Source organism: Parasteatoda tepidariorum, chromosome 3, assembly GCF_982258835.1.
Source record: "Parasteatoda tepidariorum strain Cologne lab strain chromosome 3, Ptep-v5.0, whole genome shotgun sequence".
Taxonomy (NCBI): Eukaryota; Metazoa; Arthropoda; class Arachnida; order Araneae; family Theridiidae; genus Parasteatoda; species Parasteatoda tepidariorum.
In genome coordinates this window covers 101423010-101436416 of record NC_141757.1, presented here as the reverse complement: position 1 = coordinate 101436416, position 13407 = coordinate 101423010, and the positions used below count along the sequence as shown (strand labels likewise).

Below are 13407 nucleotides of genomic sequence, written 5' to 3'. Positions count from 1 at the left end.
TATATTTTTTCTTAAATAAACATCTATCTTCTAAAACTATTTATGATCAATTTTTAAAATTATCCAGTATAATATTACCTTGTGCACATCCATTTCGGGCCCATCCTTGGTAACTAACAAATCAAAACTCAGAATAACAAATCACTTCGGCAGTGCAGTAAGAATGACACTTTAAAACCCTTTTGTTACACTCGATTTGCGCTTTTGTTTTCATCTTTTGTTTTCATATTTTGTAATCTGGCAATCTTTCTGCGAAAACATTTTTAAATCATTCTTGAAAAATAACCGTCCATGTAAGTTGTTATGATTTTGCTACTCGCTTTATAGTCCCCCCTTTTTAATGTTTTTTCTTTTTATTTTATTTTTTCTTTTTATTTTATTTTATTATCTGTTTTTACATGTTATATTTACTTTTTATGATCTATTTTTATGTAGTTATTTTATAAAATTTTTTGAGTGCTCCTCACACTATTGTATTAATATATTTTGCTTTGGCTTTATTGATACAATATCAGAAAGCACTCTGTTTTGCGGATATAATCGTGTGGGCTGAAGAAAAGATTATATCTTTTTTTCCGGTTTTTTTTTCTCCGGTTTTTTAATTAACATTTCACTTTTTTTTTTTTTTTTTTTTTAAAAATAAAATTTTGTTTGTTATTTTTTTACTTATTATTTCCCACCTCCCTTTTTTTTTCTTCATATGTCTATAATTTTTCTTTGTTTTGTTCTTCATTTATTCTTCATTCTTCATATATATATATATATATATATATATATATATATATATATATATATATATATATATATATATATATATATATATATATATAGTGCCGCTCAAAAGTATCAGTATACCTAGAAACTTATAAAAAAAATGGCAAAATTCAAAGTGTCATAACTTCTTTAAAAATGATCAAAACTGCTTCTGCTTTAGCTCATTTTGAAGTTTAAAATCTTTACTTTTATGTACTCTAATTGTTTTTAATTAATATATTTTGCAACTATGCACAATTACACTCTAAACAATCATAGAGAATTGTATTAATTTTTTGTGAAGTTTGACGCGATGTGCGGGCACAAAGGGGTTAGATATTGCTAATTTTTATCATACCATTGAAAAATTTGGACTTTTAGCTTTCATTAAAAAAAAAATTCCAAAAAAACATGTTTTTTGACGAAGTTATTGTCAAATAAAAAAAAAAGGTTTTTTTTCACAATTTAATGATTTTTCAGCAATTATAATGAATTTTAGTGTAATTATAATATGATATGAAAATTTTTTAATTAAAATAAATTAAAATTTAATATTTCTCGATAATATTATTTCATAATTTATTATAACAATTTTAACTTTTTTTTTTTTGGAAAATATAATAATGAAATAAGAATCAACGTTTACAATTTAATATTTTGAAATTTATTTTTTCGTATTTTTCTCAGAAAAAATTTGAAAACAAAAATGTACATACAATTTTTTATTATATTATCGAGAAATATTAAATTTTAATTTATTTTAATTAAAAAATTTTCATATCATATTATAATTACACTAAAATTCATTAAAATTGCTGAAAAATCATTAAATTCTGAAAAAAAACCTTTTTTTTTATTTGACAATAACTTCGTCAAAAAACATGTTTTTTTTGGAATTTTTTTTTTTAAATGGAAGCTAAAAGTCCAAATTTTTCAATGGTATGATAAAAATTAACAATTTCTAACCCCTTTGTGCCCGTACATCGCGTCAAACTTCACAAAAAATTAATACAATTTTCTATGATTGTTTAGTGTGTAATTGTACATAGTTGCAAAATATATTAATTAAAAAAAATAAGAGTACATAAAAGTAGAGATTTTAAGCTTCAAAATGAGCTAAAGCAGAAGCATTTTTGATCATTTTCAAAGAAGTTATGACACTTTGAATTTTGCCATTTTTTTAAAAGTTTCTAGGTGTACTGATACTTTTGAGCGGTACTGTATATATATATATATATATATATATGGAGAACTCTTCATTATGCACTTCACTGACGTAAAATATACATCTTGACTTAACTGATATTTAATAAAATGCTATATTAAATAAGCAGTTTAAAATTGCTTTTACTGTGAAACATAATATCTGCTAACGGAATGAAAATTTTTGTCTGACTGTTGTTACTCACTGATATCTTAATTGATTAAAAAATAATACAATAAAGAGAAATTTAATAATCCGAATTAACCAGCCTTAATCGGAATTTAATAATCTGAACTAACCACATAATGAAGTGTCTATTTTGAGTAGTACAATAATGTAAGAATATAACAATACTCTAAAAAAATTTATCTACATAAATACTAGGTTTTGCATGATTCATTTCTAGTTTTTTTTTGATTTTCATATACGAGAAAAACAAATAAAACTGTAGATGTTACTGACACATTATTTATTTAAAAATGTCTTTATAGTTCTTCCTCTTTCAGAGCACTACAGCCTGTTACAGGTCAAGGTCGCTTAATGTAATTTTTGCTATCTGTTCCTAACCGTTTCAAAGCTCTTCCAGTTACCCTTATTTATTATATTAAAATCCTTCTCTACAAAATTTGATCACCAAATTAGTGATCTTCTTCGAATTCTTGCTTCTCATTTAATTTGTAAAAGGAAGCTTTTTTACTGGTCTTGTGAATATTTTGAAATTATGAGCTTTTGATACTATGAAAGTTAATTCGTTAATAAAACGAGTAATCTATTTTCTATTTAAAAACAAATCTCTTAATCAATCACATATGCCAAGTTATAAAGTATACAAATTTAGTAATACCAAGTCGATTTTTCTAGAATGTTTTATTCTTTAATACAAACTTGCAAAAGCTATGAAATTTACATTAGTTGAAAGATGTAACAAAAAAAAGCTATTTTCAAATGTCAAAACTACCTGGGTAAATTCCGTGATTCTTTCCGTTACGTTTCTGTTAAGTTATATGAAGCTTTTTTATTTATTTACTTATTTGTTAGCATTTTGATATATGCTGGTTTTACATTGGAAATAAATATGTATTTTACTAATATGTTATATACTGTACAAGATTACAAAAATTAACTTCTAAATATTCTTAATTCCCCATTAAAAAAGAATATTTTATTTGTAAATGAAAAATGCCCACTTTCTGAGTTATTTAAATAACCTGAATCTTTATTTTTAAAAAAATAATTGATATTTATCCTACAATTCATAAAACATGTAAAAATTGGTTTTTTAATACTCCTAACAAATGAAAAAATTTAATTATAAATTAACGATTTATTATCTATCAGAAATTTTTTATTCATTTAAAATGCCGTGTTTATAAATTTATAAATCTATATTTATCTGAATGAATCTTGAATTTAATTCTTTAAGTAATTTTATACAATAGCAATCATTCATTTTATCAAACAAATCACTATGAGAACTGTTCTAAGTTTATTATTAATATTCCTTTTAAGTTTATACAATAAATAATTTTAATAGCAATTATTGAATAGAAACTGTTAAATAATGGAATTAATGGTTTTTAATAGAATATTTAAATTGAAAATGAAATTTTAAACAGCTACTACTATTTAGTTCACCGATCGGCGCGCGTCTTGACTAAGCCAGCAATAAAAGAACGATCACTTTCCTACGGTTTTGTAATAAAACGGCGGAAATCGCTTTCTTAATTCTGAAATTAACAAATATTTTAAATCAATTATCCTCAATCATTGTTAACGATCATTACAATTGTTATCAATCATTTAGATCTTAATTTTAATTTTAGTTTTGTATATCATTTGCGATTTCCGAAATCATAATGTAAATTTTTATTTCATGTTTAATTTCATTCCATACTTATATCTAATGTTAGATAAACAAAAATCTGCATACATTTGGAAAAAAATATACCCATATTTAGTATTTCCGGTAAAATAAAAAATAAAAACATAAACTCCTACGATCATTTAGTTCAACTCGGAAGTTCACCGAACGGCGCGCGCCTTAACCGAGCTAGCAATTAAACAAATAATTTTACGAGCACTTTCCTCCGGTTTATAATAACAGAGGTAAACGCCTACAAGAAAGAAAAAAAAACCTGCTCATATAAAAAAAAAAAAGGAATAATAACAATCCAAACAAAACCATTCCAGAATCAAAAAACCCTAGACAATGCTTTTCTTTAAAAATAAAATAAACAAAACTAACTTAAGGTCATCATCACAAAACAAGAACTAGAAAGCCGGCTCCGAATGCAACCGAAACCTTATCAAACACGGACATGCGCAATGTCTTCAAATTGCCGATAGATGGCGCTGGAAACACGGAATTCGCCGGTTGAGGGTGGACTGAAGATGAAATTCATTCCGTGGACGGCAGAAGATTGTGCTTGCAGCGGGGAAATACGAATCGCATAAGGACTATTTCGTTCGAATGTGCTGTTTCTAGAACATAGGGCCCGTGATTTTGGAGACCTGCACAATTTTGACATTTCAGTGCGCGCGTGGGCGTATTAATTTATGCAAATCGGAATATTAGCTGAAAATATTTTTAGCTGATTTTTCTGTTTTTTGGAAGATTTTTCTGTTTTCTTCTATTTGATTTGGAATCATGAAGCAATCTTGCAAGAGGATAGATTTATTGCTACTGTTTTTAACAGGCAAGTTATTTTTTTAAAATTTATTTTATAAAAATAAATTTGATGTTTTTCTTGAAGCATTAATGAAATAAATTTTATAATAGATTTATTGCTACCTTTTTTTTTTCATTAGCAATGTTTTTATGCAATTTATAAAGTAAATTTTTCTCAACATTAAATTCGTGTTATCCTTTTAACAAAATCAAATTGCCAACTGTTTTTTTTTTTTTTTTTTTTTTTTTTTAATTTTTCCAGAGATTTTTCTTAAATTTTCTAAAGATCTTTTAACTTTATATTTTTCTAACATTTTATATTTTGTAAAACTTTAAAAATAATTGTTTAGTACGTAAAAAATTTGTTTATGAATAATGGTTATATTATCGAATACTTAAATATTAAATGCAATTAATTGAATCGTAGAAATTATGTATTGTGTTTTTGCATTTTCATAATCAAGTATTATGTTTTAAATATTCCCGAGTATAAATTTTATTTGTAAGAATGACTGATTTCTAATATTGAATTTGGTTATTCGTGTGATAAGTAGATTATGAAATAGTATGTTCATGTAATTTTTATCATCTATACAGTTTGCATTTTCATTTTAAATTTTGCGCACGCACTTCTTGGAAACTTCATAAAAGTTTTTTATACAATTTTGAAAGTTTCAAAACATCTTAATCGTTTTATAGATTTATTGTGAACTGGTTTGTCTTATTTATACATCGTGAGGAACATAAGTTTTTTAAATTTTTTTTTATTTATTTAATGGAACTTTCAATTAAATTTTTGCATGAATTTCTCCTTTAAATTTTGCACTCGCACTTTTTGGAAACTTTTTCTACAATTTTGAAAGTTTAAAAAAAAAAAATTTGTCATACTTTCATAATTTGGATTTTTAATTATATCAATTTAGTTGTGTAATTGATGTTTATTAACAGAACTTATAGTTTTAAGTACAACTTAGATTTTAATTTTAAAATTTTCACCAATGTCTCACAAATCAATTTCTTACTATCTTGGAAAAAATTAGTTACAAGTTTCTTTGCAACCGCAAACGTTTCAAAACGAGAATTTTTTTTAAAATTTGTATTGCATTCAAAATTTTGATTTTTAGTTTCTTGCTTTGCATGAAAATTGTGTTTAATACAAACTATAGAATGTATAAATGTAATTCCGATTTCAAAATGTAACTAGGTACTTCTTGCTTGGACTTGGACGAAGTTTCTAACTTACAGTATTTACTAACTCTTCTCTCTTACGCATTTAATTACTGCTCTCACGGATTTAGTAATTCTTCGCACTTCTTGCAATGCTAATCACAAAAATTTCATAATTGAACCCATTAAGTTTTAATAAAGCGTTAAATAACTCAGACTATTCAGTTATAACAAAGCTTTCAATAATATTATTCAAGTGTCTTGATATTAAAAACTAAAATTTACGCTAAGGATTGATGACATCGGGAGAGCTACTTTTAAAATCCGTGGAACTTAAAAGGGATCAAAATTTTGTATTCATGAAAAACAACAAACAATGTCAACTATAATAGATCAAACAAGTCATGGTAAATCCTGTTCCCCCTCTAATGATATTTGTCCATTACTTGTTTAGAAATAATAGACACCGAATATATTTTTGTTCACGAAACTCATAATATATATTTAGTTACGACATCTTTCGTAAGAGGCCTCTATAGTGCGGGAGATACCTCTCATTGCGAGTTCTGTCCCATCTCTATTGTTATATTAAAATTTCAAGATTAAAGAAAAGTGACTTCAGGTAAACGCAGGATGTACCATGTTTCGAACATGCTAAATAAATTGTTTTCAGGATATCAAGCAGGAAACTGATTATTGCAAGTTAATTTCTCTACTGGTTAATCCTGATTCATAGTTTGTTTGCATTTTGATACCTTGAATTTTTTACCAGCATTTGAAACTTCCTGGTTTACTTTAGATTTTCCTGAATTCGGTTTTTATGAACTTTAAATTATTAATTATTTATGTGAGTTAAGGAATTTTCCATCAGTTTAGCGTCCTCTTCAGTTTTAGATCCATGATATTTTGAAACAAATTGCTAGTGGAGTTAGTTAGTTGATAACTATAAAATATTCTCTTAAGCTTTAATTCCACCACATTTTGAAACAAATTGTTAGTGGAGTTCGTTAATTGATAACTATACCATCTTCTTAAGTTTGAAATCTGCTATTTTGAAACTAATTGTTAGTGGACTTGTTTAGTTTATAACTATGACACATTAAATCAAAATAAATCATGCACTTGTTTTACCAAAGCATGTTTTCACTTCATCTTATAGTTTGGAAATGCAGGTTTTAAGTGATATTTCCTTAAAAGTCTTGCTCGAGTTTCAAATATTTGAGTTCATTTAAAAATAAAGGAAGTAAAATGAAATATTGATTTAATAAATCAGAAAATATTTGTATCTCCATGCAAAAAGGAAAGAAATAAATGGATATTGCATGCGTTTTTTTAATTGCTTGAATATTGATATTGTCAACCTATAGAGTTGTGTTAAAGCTGTTGTCGAATTTATAAAAATTATTATATTGCTTGCGACTAGTGATAATTTTTTAACGAATTCCGTACTTGTGAAAATATTTATTTTAAATTAATTTAAAGCTGTGCTAAAATAATAGTTCACTGCAGAGTGGAGAAAAAAAATTTATTTTTTATAATTGTACTATAAATTATTAAAATTTAGTTTATTAATGTATAGTATAAAATATAAAAACGTAATCTTTGTTAATACAAATATTATTTTTATTAAATATGTTTAACATACTTTATCCACGTTATTGCTCAACCTGCAGTTGCTAATCGCTTTCCGTTACTTACAACATATTATGAAAATTAAACATATCGATTTTCCAGCTAAATTTATTTTCCTCTTTAATTCCGTATATTAAAGGCATATAAGGTCTCTTCATTTAAATGCAAGGCTTTTTTTACTGTCCAATGAGAAATATAATTTTATATCCAAGAGCTGAAATATGCAAAAAAGTGCATTTTTTAAATTTATGGATAAACCAATTTATAATACCTCATTAAGATTGTATATTTAAATTCGTGCCGTTTTTATAAATATAATCACAAAAAACATTCAGAGATTTAAAATGGTTTATATATAGGCTTAACGCGCTCATTTATAGACTTATTCACGGGTTTAAAGCAAATCTCAAACATTTTTTTCAGAAAATTTATATATATATAACTTTTTAATACAATACTACTACTACTTTTATACAACAAATTGCAAAATAACGTAAATTCTTTTCATAATCGCCACATCGATTAACTTTTAATTTTAAAATATTTGAAACATGAGTTGTAATTTACATCCTTTTTACGATTTTCTTTTTTCCCACAATGCATCATTGAGCAGCAAATCTATGTTGGATGTGTGACTATATCACTGTCCAAGTTCGTATACTTGTAGTTTTTAACCCAACCTAGAAGACACAAGAATGTATCACAGGATACATTCTTTGATCGCAGGATACATTCTGGGGATTTCAGGATTATTGCATTATACATTCTGGAGAATGTTTCGCAGAGGACTTTTTTAAGGAACTAACTTAAATTTGAGTTACATAGAAAGGAAAACCACGAAGGCCGCTCACTAGTAGGGTAGGTTTCCGAGGCAAAGTCACTCGAACCCACGATCTGTCTATTAGTAAACATATTTTTTCGTCAGCACTATTTTAAATGCGAGCGAGAAGCAGATATTTTCAGTGTTCGAGCCTGTGTTGCCTCGATATTTAATTTTTTTTCTAACCTCCATTAACAGCTTTTACATTCTCTCTATATCGCGTGTGGAAATTTTCACTTTCACCTCCGTAACTAATGTAAACTATACACAGGCTATATCACTGTGATATAGCCTAGGTTTACCTGAAAATTAGTTCAGATATACTTGAATTAAGCCATGAAGTTTCGTATACTGAAAAAAAATTTTCGAAACATCAAAATGGATATCTTCATGACTTACTCAGTTTGTCAGAACTCATTTTTTCTGCATTTAAATTTTTAATTAGTTATTGATGGGAAAGAAAGCTCGCGATAAAAAAAAGAGCGTCCTCTTGCATCAAATGAAGTAAAAATAGGGTAATGAAGAATTTGTCTGCCAACTAATTTTACCATTGATTCTTAATCTGTCATGTGTTATGCTGAATTATTGTCTTTTTTTTTTAATTCCAAAAACTAAATTTAGTTTATTTCGCGCTCTAAACCTATTTCAAAATTATTCGCCCCCCAAGCAAGAAAGAAATTCATTAGTTTTTTTAAGAGACAGTTTTTTTACATCAATGCATTATCTTTTATTTATTTTTATTTTTTAAAAAAGTCCAAAAGTTTACTCTGAATGCATTCTTTGTTTTTGTGTGTGCGTGTGTGTTACTTAAAAATTCTTTAGCACGGGCACACCCATTAAAGTTAATCTGCATTTCAAAGTGCAAAGCATGAAAAGATCTCCAAATATCTTCGAAAAAAAAATTCTAAAGCTAACGCCTGAGGCAATGCTTCGTTTGTTTATCGTCTGCTATTTGATTGTATGTCTAGGAGAATTGAATACGTTCAGCCGAAGTGAATATAATCTTATGTTTGCGTTTTATTTTTCTCCATTTTTTAAAAAACATTGAAAAAATAAACAGGAAAAATTCATTGAAATAAGCAAGTTTGCGATGAATAGTTTAAATTTTTCTTGGTGTCAAATATTTGCGAGAAAGGTTTGAATTTTATGTTCTGTTTTTAATTTAAAGTTTTTCAATGATTTACTGCAGTTAAAATACAATGTCATAAGTTATTATTGAAAAGTTATCTGTCCTCGTTAGCAGCAACATATCGAAATATCCATACTTAATATTGAAATCCCATAAAAAATATATTGATAATTTCGATTTATCCTTTAATTTATTGATATCGATTGTAATATATTAATTTTGTAGTTTTTTTATACTTCAGGGAACTCTTAATTCCATTTTTAGTAATTGTGTAACTAACTGCGATTGATGAAAATAGTTCAAAAAACACAAAATACCACCTATAGAATTAAATTCTGATGGTGTGAATGAGACAAAATTTAAGTACTTAATTATGAAGAAATCGCGTTACAACTACGTTTGGCTTAAGGAACGGCTATGTTAGCAATCGAAATAAAGCATCAATGCGTTGAAGTATCGATATTAAATTTTGATTTATACTTTAAAACGTTTAACTTATCGATAGTAATGTGCTAACATTGATTTGTGCTTTAATAAGTTAAATTGCCATTTTCGTAATTGTGTAAGTAGCTGTAGTTGTCAAAAGCAATATTTTAAATAAAGCATCTCGTGAAGAAAAAAGAGCTGAATTTAACTTATTATGGGATAGATAAAATATAGCATTGAAGGAATGTGACATTTATTCGATTGCTGTATCCTAAACGTATTACTAACTAGATCCATATTTTCGTTCTTTTTAAACTTGATTACACGGTAATATGGTTCATCCTAAATTGAAATAGGTTCAACTAACCCCACATTAAAAACTTTTTCAGCAATCTTGCACCATTTTATGACTCAACGTTAGAGTGTAATTTAGATTTTTGAACACCTCTTGTCATTTTTATTGCTTCAAACATACATTATTTTGATAGCTGATTATAAACGTACACTATTTTGATAGCCATATTTGAAATCCGTTTAAAAGATTAAAAACTGCTTAATTTTTTCAAGAATTTTTACGAAATTCCTGGGTTTTATTAAAACTTTCAACTTCAGGCTGTAAGGACTCAAAGAATTATATCGTTTGAAATTATCTGCGCATAATTAAAGGTCAAGAATATATCTTTAGACACCCAAAAATCTTGGAATAAAATTCCATTTACTGCCGACCGTCTCACTCGGCACAATGTCCGAAAGGCAGTTCCCAGAGGATTTATAGGATGGTGGACGCTTGCCCATTGTCCTGTGTTGGTCCCTGGGGACACTGCCCAATCCACGTCATTCTAAATGGAACTTTCAGTCATTCGAGTTAGTCCACGGGGAAAAGATAGGCCGAAATTCTCCTCTAAGTAATGTTCTTGTCTATTCGAACTGGACGTTGGATTTGATTCATCATTAGTACGAAGCCGGACGTTCAAGTCCTGGATTCCTTTGCAACGGTATATTGATAGCAAAATACCAGAATTAGTTTGAGCTATAATGATGGAATGGTTTTTTTTTCCTTCGATTTTTTCTTTTCTTTTACGATGCAGAGATTTATTTATAATTGAGACTGACGATGGTCTTCAGTGACTTCCTTTCAATATGGGAGTGAGACATTGAGTAATCATCTTTATTTTACGAACCTTAATCGAAAACTGAAGATGTTTTAGTACAGTGTTTAGATAGTTTTTTTTTTAATTTCAGCGATTACTAAGTGAGGTAAATTGCATATTTTCCCAAAGTCGATACCAACAAAGTGTTCTTGCATTTAAAAAATTTCATGTAATTTTGCTTGTAAAATTTTTGAATAATTTGAATTTTTCTATAATGGTAAAAAAAGTTTGTTGTACATTAGTTTTTTTTTTTCGGTATGTAGATTTATAAAAGCTTATCTTAAAGTCGGCGACTAGAAAATGCAAGGACAATACAAATTTTTTGGATGTTGCTTATCTTAAGCAATATGTTTATTTATTCTGAATTGCTTCTTATCTTCTAAAATTCCTTCTTAACCATCCTCTTAAGTTTGCGTGACATATTCTGATTCAACAATTGGCAAGTCTCCTAACTTTGCAATGTCAGTGCAAAAGAATTGTTGTGATTAATGTACTTCAAAATGCGTTGTCAGCATTTCCGTTTAAATTTTTAGTTTAATACAGTGCTTAAGATCGTACTTTTTTTTTTGTAATAGTACGTACGTAGTACTAAGTATTACATTAAATACTATATATGTTACATCCTGCTCCACCAGCTCTTTATAGTTAGATATCTTTTAAAAATCAACAGGAAGAATGATTTTCAGTGCTTGGAATTTTAGACTCGTTGTTTTTTATTCTTAATGCAACAATTAACACTTTGATCGGCAATTTTACGCAGAGACTATGTCGTACCACTGGCTTTTATTTTGTGATTGAATATGGAAGTAAAGATTTTTAAACAAAATAAACAACAATTAATTTCTAAATAAAATTTAATTTATACTGAATAAAATGAAATGAAATTCTGGAATAATTTCTGGCCTTGGATTAGATAAGGCCTGTACAATGACGATAAAACTCGTCACCGGTAAACTATTTTTTTAATTACCTTTCCTCCTTCTATAATCAGGAAATAAAGTACCGCATTCTAAATAAACTGCAATAAATTTAATTTCTACTGAATGAAATTAAATTAAACTTAGGAATTTTTTATATCTCCTAGGGTTTTATAAATTGAAATAGATAATACCAGTGCAATGACGAGTCATCGGTCAACAATATGTTAATTAACTTTTCACCTCCTACAATCTAAGTTCATCTATTTTAAAAAAATATTTGCAAGTAATACTTTGAAAGTCGGAATATAGAGCATTTTTACTTAAAAATATAAATTTTATGACTGAAATCGATAATTGAATTGCATAAGTTATTAAAATTTCGAATTATATTTATAAGGTTAAAATTATGAAAACAGTTATTTAGTAAAAAAAAGAATAGTTTTAACCAAAGAGAATTATTAGAAGTAGGAGACAACTAGAGTAGAAATATTTTTGGATATAAACTAAATTTTTAAGATAAATATATGCTTTTGGAAACGTTGAATTTGAAAGAAAATATCACAATGAAAATTCTTTTGAATAAAGTATTGCAAAGATTCTGAATTTATCCTCCAAGTTGGAAATTCAAGAACAGTATGTGCACAGGATAAAATTTCTTTACTATCAAAAATGATTATAAAAACTTTTGAGTTATTAAAATACCTAATTATTTTTATAAAACTAATATTATAGAAAACAATTTTATATTGCCAGTCACATTTTAAATTAATAAAAATATTAGGATATCATCTAAGCCAGGATTATTTTTTGAATAAAATACGAACGAAAACTATTATTTTGCACACCTTTCAATGCAATTGCTTATTAGCACAAATTTAAAGATTCTTACTACGTATGTCAAAAGCTTATTATCCTATCCCACCCTAGTCTAGTTCTTTAGAAATACCCACCAACTTTTTTCTGTGCGCCAACCTTAGAGAAATAGTTTTTTCAAATTTCCCAATCAACCTGCACACGTTTTAGGCTTATTGTAGTAAGCCAAACATTCATTTAAGCTGATTAGAAAATGTACCATTTATTGCTTAGTTAGCCCGATGTACAGCAGGAAATTTTTAAGGAATCCAAATTGATAAAAGATTAGTTATAAGTGCCCGTATTAAAGATTGTTTGCAATATTTTAAGCAAATTCATTATGAGTTCGCTTAAATTATTTTATTAAATAATGAATATGTTTCTTTAAATTATTAGTTACCAATTAAATATACAGGCTGCTTGTAATAAACCTAAAATTATCAGACTTACTAGAAAATACTGAAAATTTAGGTTGGCGCATTACAAAAGACCTGCCCCATTTGAAAACAGCTGGACTTCATAATTGGCTTACGTGAATTAAACACAAGGATTTGAAATGATTACGTATATTATTTTTATGAAATTGAAATTACAGGAAACAATGCATTGATTCTAACTAATTCTTTCTAAATAAAAATATATTAGAATCAAAAAACAATTAAGTCGGATATTCTTTTAGGAAAGA

General features: G+C 27.0%; 1 protein-coding gene across 18 annotated transcripts in view; it reads left to right on the top strand.

Annotated features, from left to right (window-relative positions):
• Positions 1-13407, top strand: part of LOC107454643 (fasciclin-2) — a 249300-nt gene that overhangs the window by 57883 nt on the left and 178010 nt on the right. For 13 of the 18 annotated variants that reach the window (XM_071183772.2, XM_071183782.2, XM_071183753.2 and 10 more), the window contains exon 1: positions 4358-4653. The exons of 1 other annotated variant lie outside the window; for it this stretch is intronic. In XM_071183772.2, the coding sequence (XP_071039873.1) occupies positions 4605-4653 (49 nt within the window). In that variant the 5' untranslated portion in view covers positions 4358-4604. Of the gene's footprint in view, positions 1-4357; positions 4654-13407 lie in introns of those variants that run through there. 4 more of the 18 variants (XM_071183746.2, XM_071183722.2, XM_071183769.2 and 1 more) reach the window with 3 other exon arrangements.